This window comes from Coregonus lavaretus (genome assembly GCF_964263955.1).
Source record: "Coregonus lavaretus genome assembly, chromosome: 13".
Classification (NCBI taxonomy): Eukaryota; Metazoa; Chordata; class Actinopteri; order Salmoniformes; family Salmonidae; genus Coregonus; species Coregonus lavaretus.
The window spans coordinates 40,698,738-40,724,864 of NC_140000.1; the positions used below are offsets into that span (position 1 = coordinate 40,698,738).

At 47.2% G+C, this 26,127-nt stretch overlaps 1 protein-coding gene across 1 annotated transcript in view; it reads right to left on the bottom strand.

The window, feature by feature from the left end:
* LOC311139818 (inositol 1,4,5-triphosphate receptor associated 2-like) overlaps window positions 1-13,104 on the bottom strand; it is a gene marked incomplete at its 5' end in the record, with an annotated part of 31,070 nt that extends 17,966 nt beyond the window's left edge. Inside the window, 17 exons of the mRNA XM_084174781.1 lie at window positions 350-461; window positions 1,248-1,399; window positions 2,602-2,703; window positions 2,929-3,063; window positions 3,618-3,711; window positions 3,948-4,012; window positions 4,308-4,367; window positions 4,923-4,979; window positions 5,398-5,475; window positions 6,148-6,198; window positions 9,725-9,842; window positions 9,989-10,147; window positions 10,263-10,338; window positions 10,616-10,674; window positions 11,038-11,218; window positions 12,030-12,140; window positions 12,447-13,104. Coding sequence (XP_084030907.1) covers window positions 350-461; window positions 1,248-1,399; window positions 2,602-2,703; window positions 2,929-3,063; window positions 3,618-3,711; window positions 3,948-4,012; window positions 4,308-4,367; window positions 4,923-4,979; window positions 5,398-5,475; window positions 6,148-6,198; window positions 9,725-9,842; window positions 9,989-10,147; window positions 10,263-10,338; window positions 10,616-10,674; window positions 11,038-11,218; window positions 12,030-12,140; window positions 12,447-13,104 — 2,268 coding nt within the window. The remainder of the gene's footprint in view (window positions 1-349; window positions 462-1,247; window positions 1,400-2,601; window positions 2,704-2,928; window positions 3,064-3,617; window positions 3,712-3,947; window positions 4,013-4,307; window positions 4,368-4,922; window positions 4,980-5,397; window positions 5,476-6,147; window positions 6,199-9,724; window positions 9,843-9,988; window positions 10,148-10,262; window positions 10,339-10,615; window positions 10,675-11,037; window positions 11,219-12,029; window positions 12,141-12,446) is intronic.
* Between the last annotated feature and the right edge of the window lie 13,023 nt (window positions 13,105-26,127).

A 26,127-nucleotide genomic window follows, 5' to 3' on the forward strand; every position in this document is an offset into this window, starting at 1 on the left:
TGAGTCCTATTCTCTGCTATGTTCCATGTTCTTATCCATGGCTCTCAATGCCTGTGTCCTAACAGTAGCCCATTACCTACTGTACCCGACATCTTTCTCCCATACTAGTCGAGTGAATCCCTAACTTTTTCAATCTTCCTACAACAAGATATTCTACAGATATTCAAAAGCTACATGCCAGCTGTGACGCACAGGGGACAACACCTCTTCCCCCATTCTCCCAGGTCTCCCAATCTCTCGCTTAGTCCTACCTGTGGATCATCAGGGTCAGGGGTTTCACAGCTAGCCTCTTTGCTGTCCTGTCTACCTCTTCCCTCCCTCCATCTTTGTATCTCTCTCTCCCTCCTACCTGTGGGTCCTCGTCGGGGGTCTGGCAGCTGGCCTCCCTGCTGTCCCCCAGGGTATTTAGCTGGTCCAACTCCTCACGCAGCTGCTGCTTCTGATTCTCCTGCTCCTGAACCCTACATGGACGGACCCACGTAAATTACACATATTTACACAGACATACACAAAGCAACACCCCCATCTACCCTAAAGTCAACAATACAAGGTCACTTAACACACATATTTCTGAAACCATGTCAATCATGCATCCAGTGACAACAAAGCAAATTAACCGATTCATCACTCTCACCCAGCCCATTGACAGCGTAGTGAAGGGTCCATAACATAACATACTGTACCCAATCCGCAGGCCCATGCAGTGTCCCATGCTGCTGTTGCCCAGCCTGTACTAGGATGATAGGGGCTCTCCAGAGCTCCTAACTCCCAGTATCGGACAGCTCCTAACACCCAGTCCCAGAGTAGTCCAGAGGGCCTGTGCACAGCTGGCTAGCCCAGACAACGTTCCCACAGCCTGGCCTGATAACGGCCCCCCTCCCCCCTTTATCCTCCAGAGCAGGGCGGCAGTGTGGAACGGGCCCACGTGGCAGTGAGGCAGCTAGAGGCAGCTACAGACAGAGAGCCATACTGGGCCAGGACCCAACCACTACTTAGACAGGTTAGAGGTCACCCAGTCAGACCCAGAGCACAGAGACTTCAGGAGAGCAGAGGGAAGCAGCCAAATATGACCAGATCCCTCCTGTCACAGAGTCTGTAGTACTTTAGACAATGACAGTCCCTCCCGCCCCACTGTAACCCTTTCTTATACAAGACCAGCAAAACCTAATTGACCAGTGAGAGAAGAGCAGCACCAGTTCCTCTTGACCCTCACTTCCAACACGCACACACACTCAACCCCCACTCACCTGACCGACAGGTGTAGTATCTCAGTGCGGGACCTCCTTATGTTGCTGGCCATCTTGATTAGTTCTTTCTCCAAGGAGTCGGTGTACTGGTCCAACTGCTCCAGGCTGAGGCCCCACTCTGTCCTCCTTTGATCCAGCTCAGACTGCACTGCCTGGGGGGGAGAAAGGGCAGGGAGTCAGCCTCTTCCTGGAGCTACTGGGTCTCAGGCAGACCGATAGACAGTCTATCCAGCAGTACTAGACATACAGTAAAGTTTGTCCATCTCTTAGTCACAGTCAGTGACACTACTGCACTCACTCTTTACTCAAGAAGAATGTTTACTGTGTACGTGTCTGACAAATGCAGATTGGAGCGAGAAAGGAGGTGGGCGAGAGGAAAGGGAGTGAATAGAGTGACAGGGAGGGAGAGAGGAGGAATGAAAGAGAGCAACAGAGGGGGGAAGAGGGAGGTGACAAAGAGAACGAGAGAGAGCAGGGAGGGGGAGAGAGAGCTAGAGTGTGTGTCTGTGTGTGTTGAGAGAGACTGCATTTACGCTACAGCACACTAACTAAGCCGCGCTGTATTAATTAGGCATTGATGGGCTAGAGATAGTTATATAACATTGTAGATTAGGGATCTCTGGAGAGGAGACAGAATAGCCATATTATGTAATCCTCTAAAAGCTACGAGCAGAGCGGGAGAGAGTCCTATTCAGCTAAACGCCTCCCTACTCTCCACATTGAACTCAGTGGGGTGAATCTCAATAGCCTAACTGCTCCTTTCCTTGTCTCATTTCCTGTATCTACATTCTGCACTGATCTGAAAAAACAGGATAAGTGAAAAGCAATATGATGGAAAACTAAAAGGTATTTGCTCTCTTCTCTTGAATCTCTGAACCTAGAGAAACACCATCCTCCGCTTTGGTACACATATTTGACCCCCAGCATGCCTACGCACACACACAAACACCTACACACACAGGAGAATATGGAGAGTTCTCTGGTACAGAGTGATTCAGTAACATCCTCCTCCACAACTGGGCTAGATAGTGGGTTGATACATCCACTCTAATGGTTCTAGTGTGTGTGTGTGTGTGTGTGTGAGAGAGAGAACGAGGGAGAGAAAGCAAGAGAAAAATAGAGAGAGAATGACAGTGGGAGAGAGAGCGTGAGCGAGAGAGAAAGTGAGCGAGAACAAGAGAGGGAGAGAGTGTGTGAGTGAGAGAAAAGAGAGCAAGAAAGCGCGTGAGAGCAAGAGAAAAAGAGGGAGAGATTGAGAGGGGGAGAGAGAGAAAGAAAGAAGGAGTGAGAAAACGAGAGAGGAGAGCCTGTGTGTGTGTGTGTGTGTGTGTGTGTGTGTGTGTGTGCCCCTCACCTGCAGTCTGGGGTCTCTACTAGCCCCTGGTCCTCCATAGTGGTGTATAAGTCCTCTGAGTGTTGACAAGATGGAGAGACCCTCGTCCTTAAAATCTCTCTTCTGAAAACAACCAGAAAAACAATGAATGTGATTCAGGTTCTCCATGTAACTACTTTTAGTATTAATCAATTCAATTTGCTATGCTGGCTAGATACCAGTCCCTTCATAGTGTATTGAGTGCATAATTAGGACAGTAATGGCTGAAGATATCTAGTGAATTATCAGGACTGCTGTATCTAGTGTATAAATTGGGACAATGTCTGCTGTATCTACTGTATAGAGTACCAGTTTGTTGATGAGGCTCTTGAACTCCAGGGACATCTGGTCAGGTGTGGGGCCCTGCAGGAGCAGAAACACCTCCCTGTCCAGAGTCTCATCTAGAGCAGACGCAGAGCTCAGCGGCGACACACACTCAGCACCCTGGGAATAAAACAACACGACTTGGTCATTAACCCTGAAGCGAATAGGCTGATGGTGTCAGTAAACTATAGCCTAATAGGGTCTTTGGAGCTGATGTTTTGGGTGAATACAGTGGGTGGGTCCTGAAAGGTGAGAGAGTACTCAAACAGAGAGAGTGGGTGTTCAATTCACAGGCAGCTACTTCAGAATGAAAAAATGCAACTCCACTATGCTCCCTGCACTGTGACAGATTTGTGACACAAACATGGAACTAGGGGATATATTTAATTATAAACTGGGTGGTTTGAGCCCTGAATGCTGATTGGCTGACAGCCGTTGTACATCAGACCGTATACCATTGGTATGAGAAAACATGTATTTTTACTGCTCTAATTACGTTGGTAACCAATTTATAATAGCAATAAGGCACCTTGCGGGTTTGTGGTATCTGGCCAATATACCACGGCTAAGGGCTGTATCCAGGCACTCAGTGTTGCGTCGTGCATAAGAACAGCCCTTAGCTGTGGTATATTGGCCATATACCACACCCCCTCGTGCCTTATTGCTTAACTAACCTCCGGAGGTGTTTGAGCAAGGGCCAGTTCTGTCTGCAGGGACCCTGAAGAGCTCTGGTTCAACCTGTACACCACCGACAGGGAGAGACCTGCACTGCAAGAGGGAGAGCGAGAGACAATGAGAGAGAGAGAAATGCAAAAAAGAGACAGAATGAAAAAAATATATATAACATCATCCCACTCCACAGAGCACAGACCGCTTCAGGGCAGAGCAAACCAAACAGAACAAACTACGAAGACAAAAGGACATAGTTAAACAACAGAGAATACACAGCATTCCCCAATCCTGCTACTAGAACAGTCAAGGCACCATCTCTAATACATACTTACGCTGCCATGTCTGGCTGCATCATGTGCATCTGGCTCTCCAGCTTGGACTTGTCTGCTCTCAACAGCTGTCAGAGACAACAACAGACATCAAACACGGTTAGATAACACCACTACTGCTGCAGCTAATACATATTCACTGCAGCTGACAGAGACAGACAGACATGCCTGCATATCCATAGTACTCTGCTGAGAGAGATGGACATAAATACTTTTGCAGAGCTCTCTGGTAAGCAGTACAGAGCAGTGGGGTACAGTATTGCTGCTTGTACCCATCCGCTCCTTTATGATCTAGTGCATGGGAGTAAGGGCTAAGGGGATAGGGGGTGATTTGGGGTAATGATTACCAGACAGCCTCCTCACCTCTGTGACTGACGAGTACTCCACTACTGCAGCCTTCAGCTCCTCAATCTGTCTGCATTTCTGTAGAGGGGAGACAACATGACAGCAATATTATTTATTTTCAGATTTATCAAAAATTGTCAGATCAAAAGGCTTCCATGCCCTGAAGCCTGGGTTATTATTGATCTAAGGACCCAATCTACAATGTGACCTTCGCTTTGTACAGCCGTGCTATAATAGAGATGATAAACTGGGAGGTTCGAGCCCTGAATGCTGATTGGCTGACAGCTGTGGTATATCAGACCGTATACCACGGGTACGACAAAACATTTCTGATACTGCTCTAATTACGTTTGTAACTAGTTTATAATAGCAATAAGGCTCCTCTGGGGTTTGTGATATATGGCCAATATACCACGGCTAAGGGCTGTGTCCAGGCACTCCGCGTTGCGTCGTGCATAAGAACAGCCCTTAGCCGTGGTATATTGGCTATATACCACACCCCCTCAGGCCTTATTGCTTAAATATAGGAGACAGCACAGCTATAATAATGATCCATCTTTATTAATTACTGAGCAGATACCGAACAAAATAACTATAAAGAAAAGCTTTGTTTTTTATTCAGATGATACTGACCTGGAGTACGAGGGATTCCTTTTCACTCATGACAGCATCGAAGGAATGGTTTTGGACCTGTGGACGACAGAACAGACAATACACCATGACACCACTGGCACTCATCCACAACACACAGACAGACCAATCAGGAGCAGGCGTGGGGATCACTTTGATCCTAAAGGCCAGTTATGTAGGACCATAGCACTGCACTCTTCTTTTCAGAAGACCATGAAAAGCAAAAAAACATTCACACAACCTTTACTTTACTTCTAGGTCCAGTTTACCAGAAACAGATTAAGCCTAGTCCTGGACTAAGAAGCATTCTAAATGGACAATCTTAATTGAAAGGGATTTTCTAGTCCAGGACTAGGCTTAATCGGTGTCCAGGAAACCGCTTCCTAGTTGCCTACCTTGAAATCGCTTATTCCCTCGACAGTACAATAGCTCGTTCACTTATATTCACTGCAGACACACAACAGTTATGAGGACCCACCTGCAGCTCAACGTTTAGGTCACAAAGTTCAATCATCTTCTTCTGGAGGTCATCCATCTCCATGGTGACTTTGATGTTCTAGTCCACAGGTGGGGTGGGGGAGAGCGAGATTAATAATTCTACTCAAAAGAGATGGCTTATTTTACCTTACCATGTCACCTGACAGTGGACGAGGTGCATTAGAGTAGATAGCTATGGAATGGCATTTCCTAAATCAGTGTCTGCTGTTTTTCCATGATCTAGGACAGTATTTCCCAACTCTGGTCCTCGAGTACCCCCAACAGTACACATTTGTATTGTAACCCTGGACAAGCACACCTGATTCAACTTGTCAACTAATCATCAAGTCCTCAATGAGTTGAATGAGGTGTGTTTGTCGAGGGCTACAACGAAACTGTGTACTGTTGGGGGTACTTGAGGACCAGAGTTGGGGAAACAGTGTCCAAAATCATGGAAAAACAGCAGACAAGAAGTCCCCAGGGGAAGCAGATAGCCCTGCTGCTTTGTTGTTGTTTCTCCCTAGTAAGCGCTTAACTGATCAATGACACTGATTGGTCGGAGAGCATCATCCTGATGACTAGCCTCCAAATCAATCTCTCATTAAAGGAATGACAACCACATACAAGCACTTGAGGTGCATTATAGATGCCTCCAATGAAAGACATGATAAAGTAATGAAATTACCAAGATCGATTTAGATCTTGCTGAAAGGGGTTCTGTATGCAGAGAGAAAGGTATACAATACAGTACCTCATCCTGAAGACAGATTATCTTTGCAATCAGACTCTGGTTCTCTTTCTCCTGTTGGGGAGATGTTGGGTTAGTATAGGGCTGTGGACATTGCATCGTTAGTTGGAAACAGGTAACTGCCAAAATAAAGGAAACACCAAACCCAGCCAGAACAGCTACAGTGCACCTTGGCATTGAGAATACAAGTGTCTGGAACTCGATTGGAGGTATGCAACTCCCTTCTTCCTCGAGAAATTCCATAATATGGGGTTTTGTTGATGGTGGTGGAAAATGCTGTCTCAGGCACCGCTCCAGAATCTCCCTTAAGTGTTCAATTGGATTGAGATCTGCTAACTGAGATTGCCGTGGCATATGGTTTACATAATTTTCATGATCATCAAACCAATTCAGTGACCACTCATCACTTGTGGACTGGGGGTATTATCATCCTATGGGGGCATAGCAATGGTAGCCAAAATAATGGCCTGCCTAGCATCTTTATACATGACCCTAAATTAACTCAGGAACCACACCTATGTGGAAGCACCTGCTTTCAATATACACTGAACAAAAATATAAACGCAACATGTAAAGTGTTGGTCCCATGTTTTATGAGCTGAAATAAAAGATCCCATAAAATGTTCCATACACACAAAAAACATCTCTCAAATTGTGTGCACAAATTTGTTTACAGTTGAAGTCGGAAGTTTACATACACCTTAGCCAAATACATTTAAACTCAGTTTCTCACAATTCCTGACATTAATCCTAGTAAGAATTCCCTGTCTTACGTCAGTTAGGATCACCACTTTATTTTAAGAATGTGAAATGTCAGAATAATAGTAGAGATAATTATTTCTTTCAGCTTTTATTTCTTTCATCACATTCCCAGTGGGTCAAAAGTTTACATACACTCAATTAGTATTTGGTAGCATTGCCTTTAAATTGTTTAACTTGGGTCAAACGTTTCGGGTAGCCTTCCACAAGCTTCCCACAATAAGTTGGGTGAATTTTGGCCCATTCCTCCTTACAGAGCTGGTTTGTAGGCCTCCTTGCTCGCACACGCCTTTTCAGTTCTGCCCACAAATGTTCTATAGGATTGAGGTCAGGGCTTTGTGATGGCCACTCCAATATCTTGACTTTGTTGTCCTTAAACCATTTTGCCACAACTTTGGAAGGATGCTTGGGGGTCATTGTCCATTTGGAAGACCCATTTGCGACTAAGCTTTAACTTCCTGACTGATGTCTTGAGATGTTGCTTCAATATATCCACATAATTTCCCTTCCTCATGATGCCATCTATTTTGTGAAGTGCACCAGTCCTTCCTGCAGCAAAGCACCCCCACAGCATGATGCTGCCACCCCCGTGCTTCACGGTTGGGATGGTGTTCTTCGGCTTGCTAGTATTCCCCCCTTTTCCTCCAAACATAACGATGGTCATTATGGCCAAACAGTTATATTTTTGTTTCATCAGACCAGAGGACATTTCTCCAAAAAGTACGATCTTTGTCCCCATGTGCAGTTGCAAACCGTAGTCTGGCTTTTTTAATGGCAGTTTTGGAGCAGTGGCTTCTTCCTTGCTGAGCGGCCTTTTAGGTTATGTCGATATAGGCCTTGTTTTACTGTGGATATAGATACTTTTGTACCCGTTTCCTCCAGCATCTTCACAAGGTCCTTTGCTGTTGTTCTGGGATTCATTTCCACTTTTCGCACCAAAGTACGTTAATCTCTAGGATACAGAACGCATCTCCTTCCTGAACGGTATGACGACTGCGTGGTCCCATGGTGTTTATACTTGCATACTATTGTTTGTACAGATGAACGTGGTACCTTCAGGCGTTTGGAAATTGCTCCCAAGGATGAACCAGACTTGTGGAGGTCTACCATTTTCTTTTTCCTGAGGTCTTGGCTAATTTTTTTTGATTTTCCCATGATGTCAAGCAAAGAGGCACTGAGTTTGAAGGTAGGCCTTGAAATACATCCACAGGTACACCTCCAATTGACTCAAATGATGTCAATTAGCCTATCAGAAGCTTCTAAAGCCATGACATAATTTTCTGGAATTTTCCAAGCTGTTTAAAGGCACAGTCAACTTAGTGTATGTAAACTTCTGACCCACTGGAATTGTGGGTGAAATAATCTGTCTGTAAACAATTGTTGGAAAAATTACTTGTGTCATGCACAAAGTAGATGTCCTAACCGACTTGCCAAAACTATAGTTTGTTAACAAGAAATTTGTGGAGTGGTTGAAAAACAAGTTTTAAATGACTACAACCTAAGTGTATGTAAACTTCTGACTTCAACTGTACATCCCTGTTAGTGAGCATTTCTCCATTGCCAAGATAATCCATCCACCTGGCAGGTGTGGCATATCAAGAAGCTGATTAAACAGCATGATATTACATAGGTGCACCTTGTGCTGGGGACAATAAAAGGCCAATAAAATGTGCAGTTTTGTCACACAATGCCACAGATGTGTCAAGTTGAGGGCGCGTGCAATTGGCATGCTGACTGCAGGAATGTCCACCAGAGCTATTGCCAGAGAATGTAATGTTAATTTCTCTACCATAAGCCGCCTCCGTCGTTTTAGAGAATTTGGCAGTATGTCCAACCAGCCTCACAACCACAGACCATGTGTAACCACGCCAGCTCAGGACCGCCACATCCAGTCTTCTTCACCTGCGGGATCATCTGAGACCTAACACAGACAGCTGATGAAACTGTGGGTTTGCACAACCGAAGAATGTCTTCACAAACTCTCAGAAACCTTCTCAGGGAAGGTCATCTGCATGCTCGTAGTCCTCACCAGGGTTTTGACCTGACTGCAGTTCGGCGTCGTAACCGACTTCAGTGGGCAAATGCTCACATTCGATGGCTACTGGAACGCTGGAGAAGTGTGCTCTTCACAGATGACTCCGGGCAGATGGCAGACAGAGTATGGCGTTTTGTGGGCGAGTGGTTTGCTGATGTCAAAGTTAATGAACACAATTGCATTTTATCGATGGCAATTTGAATGCACAGAGATACCGTTACGAGATCCTGAGGCCCATTGTCATGCCATTCATCAGCCACCATCACCTCATGTTTCAGCATGACAATGCACGGCCCCATGTCGCAAGGATCTGTACACAATTCCTGGAAGCTGAAAATGTCCTAGTTCTTCCATGGCCTGCATACTCACCAGACATGTCACCCATTGAGCATGTTAGGGATGCTCTGGATCGACTGCGTGTTCCAGTTCCCGGCAATATCCAGCAACTTCGCACAGCCATTGAAGAGGAGTGGGACAACATTCCACAATCAAAGCCTGATCAACTCTATGCGAAGGAGATATGTCGTGTTGCATGAAGCAATTAGTGGTCACACCAGATACTGACTGGTTTTCTGATCCACGCCCCTACCTTTCCTTTAAGGTATCTGTGACCAACAGATGCATATCTGTATTCCCAGTCTAATGAATTTATTTAAATTGACTGATTTCCTTATATGAACTGTAACTCAGTAAAATCTTTGATGCTGTTGCGTTTATATTTTTGTTCAGTGTAGATCGTTGAATAGCATGACAGTGAAGATGAAGTGTGAGGGTGTGTGTATATACCATATGTTTGCTCTGAGCCGAGGCCCTGGCCCTGCCCTCCTCTGTACAGCTCAGACTCATCTTCATCTCTTCCACCTCCTCCTTCAACATCTTCTCCTTCTGGACCAGCTGCTGGCCTCTACAGGGGGGAGAGAGGGACGTTACACTTGGGGATGTGTGTGTGTGTGGAGCCTAATAAGAGATTAAATTAAGACAAGGTGGAATAGGAAGGTAAGCATTTAAAGAGTTTGTGTATGTGTGACTGTGTGTGTGTACAATACATACAGTCTGGCCTGTGACTTGAGCTCCTCATTTTCCTCTGCTAGTTTCTGGTTCTGGTCCTCCATGGTCTCCACGCTCTGCTTCAGCTTCCTCACCTCCTCCTGAAGCTTCTGGTTATTGAACTGCAGGTCGGCCACACAGAACACCAGGTCTGACGTCTCACTGAGTAGGAACATACACATGAACAGATGCAGTCACATACAGGGTAAAACACGGTTAGTAAAATGTACAATTGGACAAAGTCATGCACGCACACACGAACACAAGCATTACTTACAGATCTGCTCGAGACACCTCCCCTCCAAATGCCTCCAGACTGCCTGAGGTCATGTTCAGCAGGACAGACCTCTTAGCTGACGGAGAGAAGACAGAGAGAGACAAGGTGAGAAATGATCTATGCTTAAAGAGAGAGAAAATACATATTTTTGCTAAAACGATGAGACGTTATTTTAGATGGAGAAGACACAGACAGAGAGAAAGAGAGACAGAGAGACAGCGAGAAACATGGCTACTTGGAGGCATGGTACAAGAGAAAACGTACAACCGGAAAACCTTCACCCCTCAGAACAGTCATCCTTTTCTTTGATTAGTCCTCTAATGTCTCTTATATGTCTGTCTGTATCAACTCACCTGACAGGCTGTCTCGGAGTCTGACAGACTCTTGAGTCAAGTCCTCTGGTGTGTCGTCCCTGTGAAGACGACAAGGAGACAGACACCCAGAAACATGACATTACACAGACACCCAATATCACAGACTTACTCACACACAGCCAGGACAGCAGTAGTTCATGTATCTGTTACAAAAGCTTATCTAATAAACAGCAAGCTCTTTGATAAGAATAATCGGCTGCAAAATTGGTATCCATTTGCCCATGTGACAGAACACATGAATTAGAACACAGCACCCTCTACAGGCAAACAGCTGACAAGATGACATGCACTGCTATATAGTGCACTACGTTTGACCAGAGCCCTGGCCCAAAGTACTGCACTATAAAAGGGAATAAATAGAGTGCCATTTGGTAGACACGCATAGAAAACAGCTCTAGTACCCATTCTTTCTGCAGTCATCTATCCACTCCTTCATGATGGCGTGGTAGGTGTCCAGGTCAATAGAGACATCTTTGTGCTCCGGGTCCAGCATATTACACAGGTCCTCCAGCCCACTGTCCTCAGAACCCCGGCTGGTGGTGTGACGCAGGTAATCCACAATACGAGACACGTACACCTTACCTGAAGGAGCAGGAGGAGGGAGGGGCCAGGTTACGGTCTTTACCATAGTCATTTACCGGGTTACTGTGGTCAGTCTGGTGACTAGCACGGTCAGGGACCTCCCCATGCCCAGACGTCATAGCAATCTCCTACCTCCGCCTGAGGTTCTTCAGTAACAGCTTTTAGTAAACAAACAAGGTGTTTACACTCAAACCTTAGACTGAAAAAGCTGTGTAACCTCCACACAACGGGGGTCAAGTGTAGGCCTCCAGAACCTAACCTTCAGTAAACCCTAAACCACAGAGATAAAACTACTAGAAATCCACAAGCTTCCTCTGGGATGCAAGCCGAACGACTAGGCACTACAGACCGCAGAGCAGAGATAAAGGGATCACACTAGAGGATTTCTTAAAGAACGCCCTGTTCCTCCATTGCCACAGGCCAATCAGCTCAGGAGGAGGCAACATAAGACAGGAGGGGTGGGGAGACTGACAGGATTGTAAAGAGAGAACCACCCATAAGGAATCTAGAGCACTTGTATCACATAATTGACTGCTTCAGAAACAAAGAAAAGAAAGCAGACCTGGCTACAACTCAGTGGAGCAATTGATTGACAGCTTTTTTTTTTCCAAAGAATTATCACAGTGAGAGTGTATGAGAGTGTGTGCCTCATACTGTGTGTGTTCGATACTGTGAGTCTGGGTAGATGAGTGTGCACTCCAGAATGTGCTATATTTGATATTTTGAGTGTGTATGCAAGTTGACTTCTGTGCTCAGCGTATATTTGATACTTTGAGAGTTTAATACTGTGTCTGTGTGTGTGTGTGTTTACCTCTGCGCTGGGTGTCACAAGCGTGGAAAATGGTGTCTAATAAATCCTCTTCACAGATCAGACTGACCTCAGCCTTCATCTCCTTCTGGTTCTCTGAGGAGAACATGGCTCCTACACACACACACACACACTTTCTGTAACTACACCGGCCAATGGCCACTTCATCAGTGGCCAATAAACACGATTCTTCTTCTGTCAGTTGCATAACTTTCCTTGAGGCAACATAAATGTAAATGTAATAATAACATGTGGATAATGTGTGACGTAAGAGATGGTGAATGGAATAGAGTATGTGAGAGGCCTGAGGAATGCTCTTAACCTCCTGTGATCAATAGTCTATATCATTGTTCACTAAGAACTAAGCAGTGCTTTCGTAATCCCACTGTGACCCTCTGTGTGTGTGTGTATTCCCCCTACCGTCTCCCATGGACAGTCTCTTGACAACCAGGGCCGGGTAAGGCAGCTCACACTGCAGCAGGTTGGCCGTGGAGTCTGACGAGCAGAAGTTGAGGTTGTAGGACAGCAGGCTGTGTGCGGGTGTGTGAGTGTGGGACAGAGATGGGATCTTGTGCCTCGCACTGCTGTCTGACCGTGTCCCTGTCCCCGCCTCAGGCTGAGTAAACTGGGGACCATGAGAGAAGTTGAAAAACATGTCTCCAGTCTGGACAGCTGGGGTGGAGCAGTTCCTCTGCCATCCTCTCCCTTGCCCTCCAAACCCCACCCCCGTGCCCCTCCACTCCCCAGGATGACTGGTGATGGTGAACGTAGCATTGACTGGGGTCGGGGGGTTCATGGTGGGGTGGACGGGTGTGGAGGTGGGACAGTGGGAGCTCCTGGGAACCTGGGGTGAACCCTTGGGGGTCAACATCCCCTCCCTCTCGCGCTTCTTCAGGATTACTTCCAGGTTGTGGCGCAGGCCGGACTGGGGGCTGTCGTAGCTGCTGGACGTGAACTTTGGGATCTGGAAGGGCGAGGAGGGGTTAACCTCATGGTTGTGCCGCTGGATGTTCTGCAGTTTACGACAGATGCTGTCAACAGGGTTGTGGCGTTGCCGATGGGTCACTCCAAGGTCCATGCTGGAGCAGGTGGGGAAAACAGGACAAGAGCTAGAGAGGGGAGAGGCTGTCATTGGAGACCGGCCATCATTGTAAATATAAATGTGTTCTTAATCGACCTGCCTGTTAAAATAAAGGTAAAATAAATCATTAAAAGGAGACGGGTTTAGTGAAAGGAGAGGAATTATACCGATATGCCATCACACCACATATGTAAGCATACTTCCCAAGTTCATCACGTCAGACATCCCAAATATACTATTTACAGGTCTTGATTGAGGTTGTTGTTGTAGTCTATCATTCTTGTGTTTCTTGTGTGTAGACTATAGGGTTATCGTTTTTAAATGGGAGCAATAGAGCACAGCACACCAGCAGAGTCTAGCTGGATAAAAATAAGGACCTTACCTGAGCCACTAACTGAAAGGACACTTATTATTCAATCAAATCTTCTGTAAACTAACAAGAGTGATTGTTACACTAATATACATTTTGTTGACAAGACAAAAATGTTGTAGACCTGTGTTATACAAAATAAAATGACAACGACCGTCATGAATGAGTAATTGATTGACGCCAATTTTCTTTTCTTTTTTGCAATAAATATGAACGACAGACTGGCATAGTTTAAACTTGGATTTTGATGTTGGCTACTAACCTCTCTTTACCGTGTAGCCTATCTTTTGTAAACGTAAATTGTCCTCGTTGAAGTCTTAATTCGCTTGATAGAGCCTTCAAAGTCAAACCACACTCTGGAAATCAATCAGCGCGCTTGAGTGACATGTGAATGCAATTTGAAAGGGACGAGGTAGATCACTCATCTAAAACCAAGCCAACACTGACCCCATGTGGCAAATAATGTTGTTGCATCCCCATTTGATCAAGTCAACAATCAGTTATTTTGCAGTGTAAAAATCCACAATTGGAGATGTGTGATTGTAGAAAGTGGTAAAAACAAACAAATATGTTGTACCACCAGCCAGGTGTTGTCTATGAAGGTGATTACAGTGTCCATGCCCTCCCCTGTGTCCTTTTGTATCTTTAGCTAATAAAGAAACTGCACCCTGTCTTTTGATTAGAATAGAATAGAGCTGAGCTAACTTTGAAGAATAGAATATCTTGCCAACTAATGCCTAGTCCATGTACCTATTTTGCAATAGACATGTTGTGATCCAATTTAAACATCAAAATAAAATAAAATGTGTTACATGCGCCGAATACAACAGGTGTAAACCTTACAGTGAAATGCTTACTTACAAGCCCTTAACCAACAATGCAGTTTTAAGAAAAATCAGTGTTGAGTAAACAATAGATAAGTAAAAAATAAAAGCAGTAAAATAACAGTAAGAATAACAGTAGCGAGGCTATATACAGGGGGTACCGGTACAGAGTCAATGTGCGGAGCACCGATTAGTCGAGGTAATTGAGGTAATATGTACATGTAGATAATAAACAGAAAGTAGCAGCAGCGTAAAAGAGGGGGTGGCCATTTGATTAGCTGTTCAGGAGTCTTATTGCTTGGCGGTAGAAGCTGTTAAGAAGCCTTTTGTACCTAGACTTGGCGCTCCGGTACCTCTTGCCATGTGGTAGCAAAGAGAACAGTCCATGACTAGGGTGGCTGGAGTCTTTGACAATTTTTAGGGCCTTTCTCTGACACCGCCTGGTATAGAGGTCCTGGATGGCAGGAAGCTTGGCCCCAGTGATGTACTGGACCGTACACACTACCCTCTGTAGTGCCTTGCGGTCGAAGGCCGAGCAGTTGCCATACCAGGCAGTGATACAACCAGTCAGGATGCTCTCGATGGTGCAGCGTTAGAACTTTTTGAGGATCTGAGGACCCATGCCAAATCTTTTCAGTCTCCTGAGGGGGAATAGGCTTTGTCGTGCCCTCTTCATGACTGCCTTGGTGTGTTTGGACCATGATAGTTTGTTGGTGATGTGGACACCATGGAACTTGAAGCTCTCAACCTGCTCCACTACAGCCCCGTCGATGAGAATGAGGCCGTGCTCGGTCCTTCTTTTCCTGTAGTCCACAATCATCTCCTTTGTCTTGATCACGTTGAGGGAGAGGTTGTTATTCTGGAACCACACGGTGAACAGGGAGTACAGGAGGGGACTGAGCACACACACCTGAGGGGCCCCCGTGTTTAGGATCAGTGTGGCAGATGTGTTGTTACCTACCCTTACCACCTGGGTGCGGCCCGTCAGGAAGTCCAGGATCCAGTTGCAGAGGGAGGTGTTTAGTCCCAGGGTCCTTATCTTAGTGATGAGCTTTGAGGGCACTATGGTGTTGAACGCTGAGCTATAATCAATGAATAGCATTCTCACATATGTGTTCCTTTTGTCCAGATGGGAAAGGGCGGAGTGGAGTGCAATAGAGATTGCATCATCTGTGGATCTGTTGGGGCGGTATGCAAATTGGAGGGTCGGTCTATGGTTTCTGGGATAATGGTGTTGATGTGAGCCATGACCAGCCTTTCAAAGCACTTCATGGCTACAGACGGGAGTGCTACGGGTCTGTTGTCATTTAGGCAGGTGACCTTAGTGTTCTTGGGCACAGGGACTATGGTGGTCTGCTTGAAACATGTTGGTATTACAGACTCAGTCAGGGACAGGTTGAAAATGTCAGTGAAGACACTTGCCAGTTGGTCAGCGCATGCTCAGAGTACACATCCTGGTAATCCGTCTGGCCCTGCGGCCTTGTGAATGTTGACCTGTTTAAAGGTCTTACTCACATCGGCTACGGAGAGTGTGATCACACAGTCGTCCGGAACAGCTGATGCTCTCATGCATGCTTCAGTGTTGCTTGCCTCGAAGCGAGCATAGAAGTGATTTTGCTTGTCTGCTATGCTCGTGTCACTGGGCAGCTCGCGGCTGTGCTTCCCTTTCTAGTCTGTAATAGTTTGCAAGCCCTGCCACATCCGACGAGCGTCGGAGCCGGTGTAGTACGATTAAATCTTAGTCCTGTATTGATGCTTTGCCTGTTTGATGGTTCGTTGGAGGGCATTGCGGGATTTCTTATAAGCGTCCGGGTTAGAGTCCTGCTCCTTAAAAGTGGCAGCTCTACCCTTTAGCTCAGTGCGGATGTTGCCTGAAATCACGGCTTCTGGTTGGTGTATGTATGTACAGTCACTGTGGGGACGACGTCATCGATGCACTTATTGATGAAGCCAGTGACTGATGTGATGTACTCCTCAATGCCATCGGAAGAATCCCGGAACATATTCCAGTCTGTGCTAGCAAAACAGTCCTGTAGCTTAGCATCTGCGTCATCTGACCACTTCTTTATTATCATATATAAATAAGAGAAGAACAGTAAGTGAAAAGCCATAAACAGCAGGGACAATCACACCTCAATGTAAGCTAATGGATAACTTTCAAAGTGTTACTGTTTATATCAATACAAACATGGTTCTGTGAGATAGTACAATCAATTATTACCTGGGTTCTACACAGAGAAATGTGTTCTAAGAGTGAAGAACAGGTTAGGTCACGTCATTTCCTCAGAGAGAGCGTATAGGCTAGTGACAATCTACACCAAAGGCCCATGAACTGGTTGGAATATATTTTGTACAATACAAGTTCAGATCTAATAGTGAAGACATCAAAACTATGAAATAACACATATGGAATCATGTAGTAACCAGAAAAGTGTGAAACAAATCGAAATTCTTCAAATAGCCACCCTTTGCCTTGATGACGGCTTTGCACGCTCTTGGCATTCTATCAACCAGCTTCAATGGAATGCTTTTCCAACAATCTTGAAGGAGTTCCCACATATGCTGAGCACTTGTAGGCTGATTTTCCTTCACTCTGCGGTCCGACTTATCCCAAACCATCTCAATTTCGTTGAGGTCAGGTGATTGTGGAGGCCAGGTCATCTGATACAACACTCCATCACTCTCCTTCTTGGTAAAATAGCCCTTACACAGCCTGGAGGTGTTTTGGGTCATTGTCCTGTTGAAAAACAAATGATAGTCCCACTAAGCCCAAACCAGATGGGATGGTGTATCGCTGCAGAATGCTGTGGTAGCCATGCTGGTTAAGTGTGCCTCTAAATAAATCACCTACAGTGTCACCAGCAAAGCACCCCTACACCATAACACCTCCTCCTCCATGCTTTACGGTCGGAAATACACATGCAGAGATCATCATTTCACCCACACCGCATCTCACAAAGACACGGCGGTTGGAACCAAAAATCTCAAATTTGGACTCCAGACCAAAGGACACATTTCTAATGTCCATTGCTTTTGTTTCTTGGCTGAAGCAAGTCTCTTCTTATTATTGGTGTCCTTTAGTAGTGGTTTCTTTGCAGCAATTCGACCATGAAGGCCTGATTCACACAGTCGCCTCTGAACAGTTGATGTTGAGATGTGTCTGTTACTTGAACTCAGTTAAGCATTTATTTGGGATGCAATTTCTGAGGCTGGTAACTCTAATTAACTTCAATCTTCCATTCCTGTGGCGGTCCTCATGAGAGCCAGTTTCATCATAGCACTTGATGTTTTTTGCGACTGCACTTGAAGAAGCTTTCAATGTTCTTGACATTTTCCGTATTGACTGAACTTCATGTCTTAAAGTAATGATGGACTGTCATTTCTCTTTACTTATTTGAGCTGTTCTTGACATAATATGGACTCGGTATTTTACCAAATAGGGCTATCTTCTGTATACCCCCCTACCTTGTTAGAACACAACTGATTGGACAAACACATTAAGAAGGAAAGAAATTCCACAAATTATATTTTAAGAAGGCACACCTGTTAATTGAAATGCATTCCAGGTGACTACCTCATGAAGCTGGTTGAGAGAATGCCAAGAGTGTGCAAAGCTGTCATCAAGGCAAAGGGTGGTTATTTGAAGAATCTCAAATATAAAATATATTTAGATTTGTTTAACACTTTTTGGGTTACTACATGATTCCATATGTGTTATTTCATGGTTTTGATGTCTTCACTATTATTCTGCAATGTAGAAAATAGTAAAAATAAAGAAAAACCCTTGAATGAGTAGGTGTTCTAAACCTTTTGACCGGTAGTTTACGTTTAATATATAAATGAGAGAAGAACAGTAAGTGAAAAGCCATAAGCAGCAGGGACAATCCAGGGATAGTCAGCACACTACCTTAGGAAAACCTGTTTGGTTGCATGCTATAACGCATACTCTATACTGAACAAAAATATAAACGCAACATGCAACAATTTCAAAGATTTTAATGAGTTACAGTCCATATATGGAAATCAGTCAATTGAAATAATTCATTAGGCCTTAATCTATGGATTTTACATTAATGGGAATACAGATATGCATATGTTAGTCACAGATACCTTAAAAAAAAAGTAGGGGCATGGATCAGAAAACCAGTCAGTATCTGGTGTTTGACCACCATTTGCCTCATGCAGCGCAACACATCTTCACATAGAGTTGATCAGGCTGTTGATTGTGGCCTGTGGAATGTTGTCCCACTCCTCTTCAACGGATGTGCGAAGTTGCTGGATATTGGCGGAAACTGGAACACGCTGTCGTACAGAGCATCGCAAACATGCTCAATGGGTGACACGTCTGGTGAGTATGCAGGTCATGGAAGAACTGGAACATTTTCAGCTTACAGGAATTGTGTACAGATCCTTGCGACATGGGGCTGTGCGTTATCATGCTGAAACATGAGGGGATGGCGGTGGATGAATGGCACGACAATGGGCCTCAGGATCTCGTCACGGTATCTCTGTGCATTCAAATTGGAAGCGGCTTATAGTAGAGAAATGAACATTCAATTATCTGGCAACAGCTCTGGTGGACATTTCGGCAGTCAGCATGCCAATTGCACACGCCCTCAAAACTTCATAAATCTGTGGCATTGTGTTGTGTGACAAAACTGCACATTTTAGAGTGGCCTTTTATTGTCCCCAGCACAAGGTGCACCTGTGTAATGATCATGCTGTTTAATCCGTTTCTTGATATGCCACACCTGTCAGGTGGATGGATTATTTGGCAAAGGAGAAATGATCACTAACATTAATGTAAACAAATTTGTACACAAAATTTGGAAGAAATACGTTTTTTGAGCGTATGGTAAATGTCTGTGATTTTTTATTTCAGCTCATGAAACATGGGCCCAACACTTTACATGTTGCATTTATATTTTTGTTCAATGGTACAACCTACCACTGTACCAATATAGTCAGGTCCAAAATTATTGACAACCTTGATAAAGATGACAATGTCACGATTCAGACAGACGACCAGAGGACCACAATTGCGTCACACCAGAAAGTTTATTAAACTTAAGGGAAAAGGGAAGTAGGGAGTGAATGAAGGCTCCAGGGGTAACAGGGATCCCGTCCAATGTGCTGGGTCTGTGCCCCCCCCAGTGGCAGCGATGCGTCCTATGAAGCCGGTGGTGGGTGGTCCAGAAGTCCTGGGGGGGGGGAGACACAGACACAACAGGGCGGAATGAAACAAGGCAGCAGTACAGTTCAGGGGAAATCCAATATACGTAGTAGCAAGGCAGAAGGCTGGTCAGAGTTACCGGGATTGAAGAGTAGTCAGGAGTCGTAATGGCAGAAGCAGGTCTGGATCTCCTGAGGCAGAAGAGTATCCAAAAAACAGGCAGGTCCGGGGTCACAAAACCAGGGTGAGCCAGAAGCGCGAGCAAACAGGTTCCGGGTGTGAGCTTTGCAGACGATCTGACACCGGAGAGCTGAAAGACAGGGCCTTAAATACTGGGAGAGGTTAGTGGGTAATGCAGCGCAGCTGGCAGAGTAATTAGAGCCGAGCAGAGCAGGGACAGGTGGAGCTAGTTAGGCTGAGTAGAGAGAGAGTGGTGAGCAGAGTGGAAGATAGTGGAAACAAATTAAGGTGGTAACCCGGTGGAGTGAGAGGGCTCATGACAGAACCCCCCCCCCAAGGGACGGCCCCAGAAGTCCCAAGAGCAACACCACGCCGGGCGGGAGGAGGGGAGCCGGAGGAGGGCTAGAACTCCTCCGAACGGTCCGAGTGAACGTCCTCATCCTCGGAGGAAGCCGGAGGGCCGTGGTCGGGAGATGGGACAGGTCCCGAGACAGGATCAGGCACAGGACAGGAAGCCGAGCGGGCAGGACGGTTAGGGACCCCTCTGGGGCGGCCCCTACGGATTGCAGGTTGATCAGGATGCCGTTGGTGGAAAGCGGTGATGAGAGTCCTATCCACAATCCGACTAGCTGGCACCCAGGTCCTTTCCTCAGGTCCATAGCCCTCCCAGTCAATGAGGTACTGGAGACCCCTACCCCTCCGTCTGGACCGAAGCAGGCGGCGGACGGTGTAAACCAGACCACCATCGACGAGCCGTGGAGGAGGAGGACCAGGCGCCGCAGGGACCAGCGGACTCTCATGGATGGGCTTAATCTTAGACACATGGAAAGTGGGGTGCACCCTCAGGGAATTAGGCAGTTGGAGCCGGACAGCAGTTGGGCTAATCACTCTTATGATAGGGAATGGGCCAATGAACCGAGGTGCCAGCTTCTGCGACTCCACCCTGAGTGGCAGGTTCTTCGATGACAACCACACCCTTTGACCAACATGGTAGGTGGGAGCAGGAATTCTCCGACGGTTGGCCCCGGTAGTGTAGCTGGCAACGGATCTGAGGAGTGTGGCTCGGGCTTGTGACCAGGTGCGGCGACATCGACGGGCAAAAGCAAGTGCAGATGGGCAAGTAACCTCCTCTTCCTGGCTGGCAAATAGAGGAGGCTGGTATCCATAAACACATTGGAAAGGGGACATACCGATGGCAGAGCAGGTCAGAGAATTGTGTGCGTACTCCACCCATGTCAATTGCTGCGACCAGGAGTGGGGGTTGCGTGAAGTCATGCATCGCAGTGCCTTCTCGAGCTCCTGATTAGCCCGCTCTGACTGCCCATTGGATTGGGGATGGAATCCGGAAGTCAGACTGACTGTGGCTCCCAGCAGGTGACAGAACTCCTTCCAAAAAGCGGAGGAGAATTGTGGACCACGGTCAGAAACTACATCCCTTGGCAGTCCGTGGATCCGGAAGACGTGTTCCAGGACCACCTGGGCGGTCTCCTTGGCGGTTGGGAGCTTGGGGAGGGGAATGAAGTGTGCCATCTTGCTGAAACGGTCAACGATGGTGAGAATGACGGTCATGCCCCTTGAAGGGGGCAGCCCCGTGACAAAGTCAAGGGCGATGTGAGACCAGGGACGTCTGGGCACAGGCAGGGGCTGCAGCAATCCGGCTGGGGGCTGGCAGGACGACTTGTGTTGGTTGCAGATGGGGCAGGCTTGGACGAATTCCCGTACATCCTTCCTCAGAGAGGGCCACCAGAACCTCTGGGCGAGCAGGTTGTAAGTGCGGGTGGAGCCAGGGTGACAAGCTAGGCGGGAGTCATGTCCCCACTGAACGACCTGGGACCTCAGGTCTTCGGGGACAAAAAGGCGGTCAGCTGGGCAGGTGCTGGGACCTGGCTGGTTACGGAGAGCCTCCAGCACCTGTTCCTCAACAGCCCAGGTCAGAGCTGCAACGATGCAGGGACTTGGCAGAATCGACACAGGGTCCTTGGAGGGGGTGTCATCCTTCTGGAATTGACGGGAGAGGGCGTCTGGCTTGGTGTTGCGTGATCCAGGCCGGTATGACAGAGTGAAATTAAACCTGGTGAAGAACAGGGCCCAGCGGGACTGCCTGGAGTTCAACCGTTTGGCCGTGCGGATGTACTCCAAGTTCTTATGATCGGTCCAAACGAGAAATGGAATGGTGGACCCCTCCAGCCAGTGACGCCACTCCTCCAAGGCAAGCTTCACAGCCAGCAGCTCACGGTTCCCTATGTCGTAATTGCACTCAGAGGGGGACAACCGACGTGAGAAAAAGGCACAGGGATGGAGCTTCCTATCCTCCGCAGCCCACTGAGAAATCACAGCACCAACTCCCACATCCGAGGCGTCCACCTCCACAATGAATTGCCGGTCCACATCAGGCATCTGGAGGATGGGAGCGGAGGTGAACCTCACCTTGAGGGTACTGAAGGCTTTGTCGGCTGCTGGGGTCCAGGTGAAGGGTTGCTTGGTGCTGGTTAGAGCAGTGAGAGGGGCAGCAACGGTACTGTAGTTCCGGATAAACTTCCTATAGAAGTTAGCAAACCCCAGAAACTGTTGCAGCTTCTTTCTGTTCTCCGGAACTGGCCATGAAGTGACTGCTGATACTTTGGCAGGATCCATTTGGATACTTCCCTCTGCCACTATGTACCCCAGGAAGGCCACTGTCTTGACGTGAAACTCACATTTCTCTGCCTTGGCGTAGAGGGAATTCTCCAGAAGACGATGAAGGACTTGCTGGACATGGCGGGTGTGTTCAGACAGGTCTCTGGAGTAGATTAAGATGTCATCCAGGTAAACGAAGACAAACTTGTTTAACATGTCCCGCAGGACATCATTCACTAGAGCCTGGAACACAGCAGGAGCATTGGTGAGGCCAAAAGGCATAACCAGATACTCGTAGTGGCCTGTTGGTGTATTGAATGCGGTTTTCCATTCATCTCCCTCCCGGATCCGCACTAGGTGGTAAGCGTTTCTGAGATCCAACTTGGTAAAAACAGTGGCTCCCTGGAGCAACTCAAAAGCAGAGGTGAGCAGAGGCAGAGGGTAACGGTTTTTCACTGTGATGTCGTTGAGTCCCCTGTAGTCGATGCAGGGGCGAAGAGATCCGTCCTTCTTCCCCACAAAGAAGAAGCCAGCACCAGCAGGAGATGAAGATGAACGGATTAATCCTGCGGACAGAGAGCCATTGATGTAGTCCTCCATGGACTTTCTTTCAGGAGCAGACAACGAATAAAGACGACCCCTTGGAGGAGCTGTTCCAGGGAGGAGGTCGATGGCACAGTCGTACGGTCGGTGAGGGGGCAGAGATGTGGCTCTTGCTTTGTTAAACACCTCTCTGAGACCATGGTAGCATTCTGGGACATTGGAGAGGTCAGGAGCGGAGTTAGTAGGTACTGGCCGAGGGGGTAGTGCGGCAGCAAGCAGGCAGGTTCGGTGGCAGTCCTCTCCCCACCCCCTGATCACCCCGGTCACCCAGTCGAGCTGAGGGTTGTGCCGGCGGAGCCATGGGTAACCCAGGATGAGGGGTTGGCCTGGAGAGGGGAGCAGGTGAAACTGGATAGTTTCTTGATGGTTTCCGGACAGACCCATCGAGACCGGAGCCGTGACATGAGTGACCGATCCGAGTAAGTGTCCGTCCAGTGCCCGGGCAGGAATAGGAGGTGTCAAACGGAGGTTCTCCAGTCCCAGTTGGCGTGCCAGCTTGATGTCCATTATGTTGGCTTCGGCGCCAGAATCCACCAGAGCAGCCAGGGTGTGAGTTGAGTCAGAGAGGCGGAGGTGAACTTGCAGCAGGGGTTTGCGGTCGGAGGACTGGATGGTCATTGAACTCAACCGGACTCCCCCTATGCCCGGTGAGCTTCGGCCCTTTAAAGGGCAGGTTACCACACGATGTCCATCACCTCCACAATAGAGGCAGAGGTTTGAGGTGAAGCGGCGCTGGCGCTCTGCAGGAGTGAGAGAGGCTCGCCCAATCTCCATAGGCTCAGACTGATCAAGCTGACCTGGGTGAGTGGCAGTAGATGACAGGAGCCCAGTCGGATCTCTCCGAATGCCGGTAGTAGGTGGACCTTGGTGCCCCCTCTCACGACGACGGGTCTGTATCCTTCTGTCGATCCTGACAGTCAGTGCGATGGCTTCATCAAGAGTGGAAGGCAGTTCATGGGAGACCAACTCGTCCTTGATATAGTCAGCCAAACTATGGAAGAACGCGTCCACCAACGATGGTGTGTTCCAAGAACTTCGTCTAGCCAGGGTTCGGAAGTCGATGGAATGGTCTGCGACTGTACGTCTGCCTTGTCGAATACTGAACAGTTCACGAGACGCCTCTGCGGTGGGTGAATCCAGGTCAAACACCTTCAGCATCTCCTCAGCAAACAGGTCGAAGGTTGCACATGCGGGGGTTTGACGTTCGAACTCTGCTGTTCCCCAGAGTCGAGCTCGGCCCGTCAGGTGAGTGATGGCATACCCAACTTTAGCCCCCTCCGTGGCGAAGGTCCTTGGCTGCAAGGAGAACTGAAGTCGGCAGCTAGTCAGGAATGGCCGGACCTGGGTTGAATCGCCGTTGAACCGCTCGGGGTTTCCAATCTTGGGTTCCGGAGCAGCGGCTGCAATGACCGGGGCAGGTAACTCGGGGGCAGGGCTGGTGGGCAGACTGGCTGGGGTAAGGTTGGTGAGGAGTTGAAAGATCATGGCGAGTTGTTGTTGCTGCTGCTGGAACTGCTGCTCATGCTCATCGGTTTCCATGTCGGGGAAAGTGTGCGCTGAGTCCATAATGGTCAGATCGTACTGTCACGATTCAGACAGACGACCAGAGGACCACAATTGCGTCACACCAGAAAGTTTATTAAACTTAAGGGAAAAGGGAAGTAGGGAGTGAATGAAGGCTCCAGGGGTAACAGGGATCCCGTCCAATGTGCTGGGTCTGTGCCCCCCCCAGTGGCAGCGATGCGTCCTATGAAGCCGGTGGTGGGTGGTCCAGAAGTCCTGGGGGGGGGGAGACACAGACACAACAGGGCGGAATGAAACAAGGCAGCAGTACAGTTCAGGGGAAATCCAATATACGTAGTAGCAAGGCAGAAGGCTGGTCAGAGTTACCGGGATTGAAGAGTAGTCAGGAGTCGTAATGGCAGAAGCAGGTCTGGATCTCCTGAGGCAGAAGAGTATCCAAAAAACAGGCAGGTCCGGGGTCACAAAACCAGGGTGAGCCAGAAGCGCGAGCAAACAGGTTCCGGGTGTGAGCTTTGCAGACGATCTGACACCGGAGAGCTGAAAGACAGGGCCTTAAATACTGGGAGAGGTTAGTGGGTAATGCAGCGCAGCTGGCAGAGTAATTAGAGCCGAGCAGAGCAGGGACAGGTGGAGCTAGTTAGGCTGAGTAGAGAGAGAGTGGTGAGCAGAGTGGAAGATAGTGGAAACAAATTAAGGTGGTAACCCGGTGGAGTGAGAGGGCTCATGACAGACAAAAAAGATTGTATAAAATAAATAATACAAATACAGAGCTACATTGCATGCATATTTTTTTTGGGGAAATTGTATTATTTTATACTAATACAATTGTTCAGAGAAAGACATTTTGTTTAACAAGTAATATTATTTTTCTAAAAAAGATAGGGGTACAAATTATTGGCACCCCTGCTTCCAATATACTGTACATCACCTTGCAAGGATAATGGCACTGAGTCTTTTTCTAAAATATTTTATGAGATTGGAGAACACATTGGGAGGGATCTTCCAGTATCCTTCGTTTGTGCTTATGGACTGCCCTATTTAATTCAAACCACAGATTTTCAATGGGGTCCAAGTCCAGAGACTGAAAATTTAGATTTTGTGGTCAATTAACCATTTGTTTGTGGATTTTGATGGATTGCGGACAAGTTTAAGCCTCCTAGCAGAGGCAAACTGGTTTTTGGCTAAAATGTCCTAGTACTGGGTAAAGTTCATAATGCCTTTGACCTCAGCTCTGTCGTTGTTGGCCATGTCATCATGAAGCATATGGGGACAACAGACTGGGATAGGGAGAGATAGAATATGTCCATAATATACAAATAAAACAGGTTGTCTAGGACTAATGATGGGAGGACAGCTGGAAGTAAGCTACTATAGTAAAAAGGACATATGCCTATATCCACATGAGCTTCTATAAATAACCTTATGGAAAATCTATGACAACCCTGCTTGAGAAAGCCAGCTGGTTAAGCCTTATAATGTGACTATACCATGTGTGTCAGGTTTTAGGCATGGCCGCCTATCTACAATAACATTTGTCCCACAGTCCCACAGAATGTTATTCCCCAAAAAGTGGTCAATAAGTCACACATTACACATTTGCAACGAGAACCAATGTTGTGTTTGGCCCAGGCACCTAGATCTAACATTACACAATGGGCTTGATTGCGAACAAATGTTTAATCTGTAAGCGGTTTAGGAGAGTGTGCTGGTGACATATAGAGAGCGCGCGC